The sequence below is a fragment of the Heptranchias perlo genome, chromosome 29, assembly GCF_035084215.1.
Source record: "Heptranchias perlo isolate sHepPer1 chromosome 29, sHepPer1.hap1, whole genome shotgun sequence".
In the NCBI taxonomy this organism is placed as follows: Eukaryota; Metazoa; Chordata; class Chondrichthyes; order Hexanchiformes; family Hexanchidae; genus Heptranchias; species Heptranchias perlo.
The window spans coordinates 36,972,223-36,980,302 of record NC_090353.1 but is presented as its reverse complement, the minus strand read 5'-3'; the positions used below and the strand labels follow the sequence as shown (position 1 = coordinate 36,980,302).

The window sequence follows — 8,080 nt, the reverse complement described above, 5'->3', positions numbered from 1 at the left end:
TAACGCCGGCGGGGGGGGGGGCAACGCCGGCGGGGGGGGGGGGCAACGCCGGCGGGGGGGGGGGCAACGCCGGCGGGGGGGGGGGGCAACGCCGGCGGGGGGGGGGGGCAACGCCGGCGGGGGGGGGGGGCAACGCCGGCGGGGGGGGGGGCAACGCCGGCAGCCGGGGGGGGGGGGGCAATGCCGGCAGCCGGGGGGGGGGGGGCAACCGCCGGCAGCCGGGGGGGGGGGGGGCAACGCCGGCAGCCGGGGGGGGGGGGGGCAACGCCGGCAGCCGGGGGGGGGGGGGCAACGCCGGCAGCCGGGGGGGGGGGGGGGCAACGCCGGCAGCCGGGGGGGGGGGGGGGCACGCCGGCAGCCGGGGGGGGGGGCAACGCCGGCAGCCGGGCGGGGGGGGGGGGGGGGGGCAACGCCGGCAGCCGGGGGGGGGGGGGGGGGCAACGCCGGCAGCCGGGGGGGGGGGGGGGGGGCAGCGCCGGCCCGGGGGGGGGGGCAGCGCCGGCAGCCGGGGGGGGGGCAGCGCCGGCAGCCGGGGGGGGGGGCAGCGCCGGCAGCCGGGGGGGGGGGCAACGCCGGCAGCCGGGGGGGGGGGGGGGGGGGCAACGCCGGCAGCCGGGGGGGGGGGGGCAACGCCGGCAGCCGGGGGGGGGGGGGGGCAACGCCGGCAGCCGGGGGGGGGGGGGGGGGGGGGCAACGCCGGCAGCCGGGGGGGGGGGGGGGGGGGGGGGCAACGCCGGCAGCCGGGGGGGGGGGGGGGGGCAACGCCGGCAGCCGGGGGGGGGGGGGGGGCAACGCAGGCATCCGGGGGGGGCAAACGCCGGCGGGGGGGGGGGCAACGCCGGCGGGGGGGGGGGCAAACGCCGGCGGGGGGGGGGGGCAACGCCGGCGGGGGGGGGGGGGGCAACGCCGGCGGGGGGGGGGGGGCAACGCCGGCGGGGGGGGGGGGCAGCGCCGGCAGCCGGGGGGGGGGGGGGGCAATGCCGGCAGCCGGGGGGGGGGGGCAACGCCGGCAGCCGGGGGGGGGGGGGCAACGCCGGCAGCCGGGGGGGGGGGGGGGCAACGCCGGCAGCCGGGGGGGGGGGGGGGGGGGGCAACGCCGGCAGCCGGGGGGGGGGGGGCAACGCCGGCAGCCGGGGGGGGGGGGGGGGCAACGCCGGCAGCCGGGGGGGGGGGGGGGGGCAACGCCGGCAGCCGGGGGGGGGGGGGGGCAACGCCGGCAGCGGGGGGGGGGGGGCAACGCCGGCAGCCGGGGGGGGGGGCAACGCCGGCAGCCGGACGGGGGGGGGGGGGGGCAACGCCGGCAGCCGGGGGGGGGGGGGGGGGGCAACGCCGGCAGCCGGGGGGGGCAACGCCGGCAGCCGGGGGGGGGGGGGGGGGGGCAACGCCGGCAGCCGGGGGGGGGGGTGGGGGCAACGCCGGCAGTCGGGGAGGGGGGGGGGGGGCAACGCCGGCAGCCGGGGGGGGGGGGGGCAACGCCGGCAGCCGGGGGGGGGGGGCAACGCCGGCAGCCGGGGGGGGGGGGGGCAACGCCGGCAGCCGGGGGGGGCAACGGCCGGCAGCCGGGGGGGGGGGGGGGGGCAAACGCCGGCAGCCGGGGGGGGGGGGGGGGGGGGGCAACGCCGGCAGTCGGGAGGGGGGGGGGGGCAACGCCGGCAGCCGGGGGGGGGGGGGGGCAACGCCGGCAGCCGGGGGGGGGGGGGGCAACGCCGGCAGCCGGGGGGGGGGGGCAACGCCGGCAGCCGGGGGGGGGGGGCAACGCCGGCAGCCGGGGGGGGGGGGGGGCAACGGCCGGCAGCCGGGGGGGGGGGGGGGCAACGCCGGCAGCCGGGGGGGGGGGGGCAACGCCGGCAGCCGGGGGGGGGGGGGCAACGCCGGCAGCCGGGGGGGGGGGGGGGGGCAACGCCGGCAGCCGGGGGGGGGGGGCAACGCCGGCAGCCGGGGGGGGGGGGGGCAACGCCGGCAGGGGGGGGCAACGCCGGCAGCCGGGGGGGGGGGGGGGCAACGCCGGCAGCCCGGGGGGGGGGGGGCAACGCCGGCAGCCCGGGGGGGGGGGGCAACGCCGGCAGCCCGGGGGGGGGGGGGCAACGCCGGCAGCCCGGGGGGGGGGCAACGCCGGCAGCCCGGGGGGGGGGGGGGCAACGCCGGCAGCCCGGGGGGGGGGGGGGGCAACGCCGGCAGCCCGGGGGGGGGGGGGGGCAACGCCGGCAGCCGGGGGGGGGAGGGGCAACGCCGGCAGCCGGGGGGGGGAGGGGCAACGCCGGCAGCCGGGGGGGGAGGGGCAACGCCGGCAGCCGGGGGGGAGGGGCAACGCCGGCAGCCAGGGGGAGGGGCAACGCCGGCAGCCAGGGGGAGGGGCAACGCCGGCAGCCAGGGGGAGGGGCAACGCCGGCAGCCAGGGGGAGGGGCAACGCCGGCAGCCAGGGGGAGGGGCAACGCCGGCAGCCAGGGGGAGGGGCAACGCCGGCAGCCAGGGGGAGGGGCAACGCCGGCAGCCAGGGGGAGGGGCAACGCCGGCAGCCAGGGGGAGGGGCAACGCCGGCAGCCAGGGGGAGGGGCAACGCCGGCAGCCAGGGGGAGGGGCAACGCCGGCAGCCAGGGGGAGGGGCAACGCCGGCAGCCAGGGGAGGGGCAACGCCGGCAGCCAGGGGGAGGGGCAACGCCGGCAGCCAGGGGGAGGGGCAACGCCGGCAGCCAGGGGGAGGGGCAACGCCGGCAGCCAGGGGGAGGGGCAACGCCGGCAGCCAGGGGGAGGGCAACGCCGGCAGCCAGGGGGAGGGGCAACGCCGGCAGCCAGGGGGCAACACAGGGATTTAGGGGTCCATGTACACAGATTTCTAAAAGGTACGAAAAGGCTAATGGAATGTTGGCGTTTCTCTCAAGAACTGGAATACAAAGGGAGTGGAAGAGATGCTTCAGTTGTACAGAGCTCGGGGTCAGACCCCATCTGGAGACTGCGTTCAGTTCTGGGCACCCGAGGAAGGATATATTGGCCTGGGTGCAGCGCAGATTCACCAGAATGATACCTGGACTTAAAGGTTAAAATATGAGCACAGGTTGCATCGTCTTGGACTTTTATTCTATGGCCCTTTGTAACATCCTGCTCCCATCCACACAATTTACTGTGCCCTCAGTTGTATCAATTACTAACTGAGTGCCTGCTGTACCCACCCAGGTAATAACAGGTTACCGACCTGCAGTTGGATTCGGGCTACCTGGCGTCTATAGCGGAGCCCAGCCCGTCTAAGGAGACAGCCCGTCCCAAACAGAAACGGGAGACAGAAGTGCGCGGAATTTAAACAAAGAAACGCGTTTAAGTGTAAAAATATCGAGGGACAATTAGGAATATTGGGCGGGCGGATCACAACAACCTATGTTTATTTATATAGCGCCTTTAACGTAGTAAAATGTCCCGAGTGCAGCGACTGCTGTAGGAACAGGAAATTGACACAATGTATCGGGGGGTGAAACCGACACAATGTATCCGTGGGGTGAAACCGACACAATGTATCCGCGGGGGTGAAACCGGCACAATGTATCCGTGGGGTGAAACCGACACAATGTATCCGCGGGGGTGAAACCGACACAATGTATCCGCGGGGGTGAAACCGACACAATGTATCCGCGGGGGTGAAACTGACGGTGTCCAGTGCCCCACACTATGACACTGACAGGCACGGTGCGGGCTGTAATATCGAGTCTGTTGCCTCTCACTAATCCTGGGATCCGCTGCACGTTACAGGACATCGGGTTGGAGATTTTGATCGGTCCCCTCCCACCCCCGACATGTTGTTTTTATATCCTACGGAAGGGAAAATCCCGCAAACCAGACGCAAGGAGGCGTTCTGCGGGAACGCATTGAAAAATTCAAACTCTGCTGCAGAGACAGACTCGAATCCAGCTCGGGTTACAATTACCCCGGGGATACATATTGATCATTTTTTAAAAAAATTACAAGCAGCCCTTTGGACTTGGAGGGGGGTCGGGGGGGGAAAAGAGAGCGGGTAGAAATGTTAGACCGATCCCTGCAAACTGCAATGAAAGCGCCGCCGCTCCATCTCACTCACACCACACCGCCCCTGAAAGGAAGATGGAGCTTCAAGGGAGCGTCTCGCATCGACCCAGAACCATTCCCGAACACGGTACTGGGCCCTCCGGCTGCCACATTCAACAATTACACCCATATTAACGACAACAATCTCTTGACTGCTGCAGGGACCGGTTGTGTTTTACATGGGAAACAAAGGGAAGGATTTCAGTCGCATCCAGAGGCAAAATCCACCTCATCAGAGGCAGAAAACAAAGAAATTCTAGCGGCAATGAAGCGGTCAGTTGGGGTACAGTAATCCCCCCGCCCCTCAAGCCGTCTACCAGGGGGTTTTACAGACTCCCAAATGCTGCAATGCCTCCGGAGCGGGTTTGACGGGTTTGCAATTGCCCCGATTCCCCAATAAGTTGCCCCGATTCCCCAGGAAGGGTATTAACCAGCTGTAATGCTCTAGGAGCGGGTTGCACGGGTTTGCAATTGCCCCGATTCCCCAGGAAGGGTATTAACCAGCTGCTAAGCCCCAGTTCCCTTTCATCCGCCCCCGCCGCAATCTGCTCGCCTCTTGCCTCCTCTCTCCAAGACTTCGCCTGGTTTAATCCCACCGCCTCTCACACATTAAAACCCCACCTCGCTCGATCTGTGCAATCACATCCCGCAGCAGCTCGGGCCTCCCAGACTCTCCGACCACCACCAGGGCAGAGGCTTTGCGCTGGGAGCCCCCGGGCAGGGGCTCGATGCCGGGGCCGGTTCCTTGCTGCGGAGCCGCCATTTACGCCGCTCCTTCTCACGGCCAGAAATCACCACCCACTCCGGCCACCTGACGTCAGCCTCATTAATATGCAGGAATGACCACACCGGCAGCCAATCAGCAGCGAGCAGGAAGTCGTATTGATTTATAGTGAAACAGGCAGTGGCGCGCTTTTCCCATTTCCTGGTATTTCGTGTTCAATTTCAAATCAGATCCAGTGTATCTGCAGAAAGTTGAAGTGTGAGAGTCATTGTCAGTAACCGTGGATAAATTGTTCAGTAGCTAATAAGAAATGTAATAGTGAAACTGTTAATATACTGTTAGTATTAATTTAAAACAATCCAGTGTATTGGGACCAGAGTCAGGGAGGGGTGAAAATCAGTCACTGTGGATTGAGTTCCTCTTAAAGTGATGCCCTTATGTCGGATAAAACTCTCTCACTCTGTTACAATCACTTTGACACCAATAATATTATAGTAACACAAAAGTAGCAGCTTTGCAGAAGGCAAAATTAAATTCACTATTTAACCAGAACCTTTTCCCCACAAGGCACAGAACGGAAAGAATAAGATCAAAATCTTTGTATTTTTAGCTACTAAAAAACATACAGACATAGAGAATAGGAGCAGGAGTAGGCCATTCGGCTCTTCGAGCCTACTCCGCCATTCAATATGATCATGGCTGATCCTCTATCTCAATACCATATTCCCGCACTCTCCCCATACCCCTTGATGCTTGTGTCTAGAAATCTATCTAGCTCCTTCTTAAATATATTCAGTGACTTGGCCTCCACTGCCTTTTGTGGTAGAGAATTCCACAGGTTCACCACCCTCTGAGTGAAGACATTTCTCCCCTTCTCGACCCCTCGTTCTAGCCAGGGGAAACACCCTCCCTGCATCCAGTCTGTCCAGCCCTGACAGAATTTTATCAGAATTTTTTACTATTACAAATGTACCATTGTTTAAAAAGGGGAGAAAGAAATAGACCGAGTAATTATAGGCCAGTCAGTATAACCTCGCTGGTGGGCAAATTATTGGAATCGATTCTGAGGGACAGGATAAGCCGTCATTTAGAAAGGCATGGAGTAATCAAGGACAGTCAGCATGGATTTGTTAAGGGAAGGTCGTGTCTGACTAACTTGATTGAATTTTTTGAGGAGGTAACAAGGAGGGTCGATGAGGGTAGCGCGTTTGATGCAGTCTACATGGATTTTAGCAAGGCTTTTGACACATGGCAGACTGGTCAAAAAACTAAAAGCCCATGAGATCCAAGGGAAAGTGGCGAGTTGGATCCAAAATTCGCTCGATGGCAGGAAGCAAAGGGTAACGGTCGACGGGCGTTTTTGTGACTGGAAGGCTGTTTCCAGTGGGGTTCCGCAGGGCTCAGTGCTAGGTCCCTTGCTTTTTGTGGTATATATTAATGATTTGGACTTGAATGTGGGGGCCATGATTAAGAAGTTTGCAGATGATACAAAAATTGGCCATGTGGTTAATAGTGAGGAGGAAAGCTGTAGACTGCAGGAAGATATCAATGGACTGGTCAGTGGGCAGAAAAGTGGCAAATGGAATTCAATCCAGAGAAGTGTGAGGTAATGCATTTGGGGAGGGCAAACAAGGCCAGGGAATACACAATAAATGGGAGGATACGGAGAGGTGTAGAGGAACAAAGGGACCTTGGAGTGCATGTCCACAGATCCCTGAAGGTAGCAGGACAGGTAGATAAGGTGGTTAAGAAGGCATACGCGATACTTTCCTTTATTAGCTGAGGCAAAGAATATAAGAGCAGGGAGGTTATGCTAGAACTGTATAAAACATTGGTTAGGCCGCAGCTTGAGTACTGCGTACAGTTCTGGTCACCACATTACAGGAAAGATGTGATTGCACTAGAGAGGGTACAGAGGAGATTTACGAGGATGTTGCCAGGACTGGAGAATTTTAGCTTCGAGAAAAGATTGGATAGGCTGGGGTTGTTTTCTTTGGAACAAAGGAGGCTGAGGGGAGATTTAATTGAAGTATATAAAATTATGACAGGACTAGATAGAGTGGATAGGGAGGACCCATTTCCCTTAGCAGAGGGGTCAGTGATTAGGGGGCATAGATTTAAAGTAATTGGTAGAAGGATTAGAGGGGAGCTGAGGAGAAATGTTTTCACCCAGAGGGTGGTGGGAGTCTGGAACTCACTGCCTGAGAGGGTGGTAGAGGCAGAAACCCTCAACTCATTTAAAAAGTACCTGGATGTGCACCTGAAGAGCTGTAACCTACAGGGCTACGGACCAAGTGCTGGAAAGTGGGATTAATCTGGAAAGCTCTTTTTCGGCCAGCACGGACACGATGGGCCGAATGGCCTCCTTTTGTGCCGTAACTTTCTCTGATTCTATGATTCTATCCCTGCTGCAAAATGCATTGATACAGCTCTCTTCATGACCTTAGGACGTCCCAAAGCGCTTTGCAGCGAATTAAGTACTTTTTTGAAATCACTGTTGCAATAAAGGAAACTCGGCAGCCAATTTGCACACAGCAAGATCCCACAAACAGCAATGAGCTAATCGGCCAGATAATCTGTTTTAGTGACGTTGGTTGAGGGATAAATATTGACCATGACATTGGGGAGAACTCCCCTGCTCTTCTTCAAATAGTGGTCGTGGGATCTTTTACGTCCACCTGAGAGGGCAGGCAGGGCCTCGGTTTAACATCTCATTTGAAAGACGGCACCTCGGACAGTGCAGCACTCCCTCAGGAATGTCAGCTGAGATTTTTTTTTGCTCGTCTCTGAAGTGGAACGCACAATCTTCTGACTCAGAGGCGAGAGTGCCAACCACTGAGCCACGACTGAAATGGACGAGGACAGGAATGAGATCTACTGTGATGCTACCCACAGTCAAATAGTCTATACTGTTTATGCCCACACATGAAGAATGGCCCTATGGGCAACGTACAGGAGACAATTGATGCCCGTGGAAACTGTACCCCAGCAAGAGTCAGTGCTTTACAGAGAGGAGAGTCTCTCATATCTGTTCCAGTAGGTCTGACAAGAAGTCATCGTCTGCATGAAATGTAAGACCCTGCCCAAGCAAGCAAGAAGTACGATTAGGATCTTTTGTCAAGGCTGAGAATCAGGAACAATAGAGCAGAGAATATCACCCCCTGTCCCGTTCACCCATCACCCCCTGTGCTCACTGACCTACATTGGCTCCTGGTCTGGCAACACCTCGATTTTAAAATTCTCATCCGCGTGTTCAAATCCCTCCGTGGCCTCGCCCCTCCCTATCTCTGTAGCCTCCTCCAGCC

At 61.9% G+C, this 8,080-nt stretch overlaps 1 protein-coding gene across 1 annotated transcript in view; it reads right to left on the bottom strand.

The window, feature by feature from the left end:
- Positions 1-4,814, bottom strand: part of LOC137299702 (F-BAR domain only protein 1-like) — a 29,089-nt gene extending 24,275 nt beyond the window's left edge. Inside the window, exon 1 of the mRNA XM_067968641.1 lies at positions 4,673-4,814. Within this exon, the coding sequence (XP_067824742.1) occupies positions 4,673-4,814 (142 nt within the window). The remainder of the gene's footprint in view (positions 1-4,672) is intronic.
- Between the last annotated feature and the right edge of the window lie 3,266 nt (positions 4,815-8,080).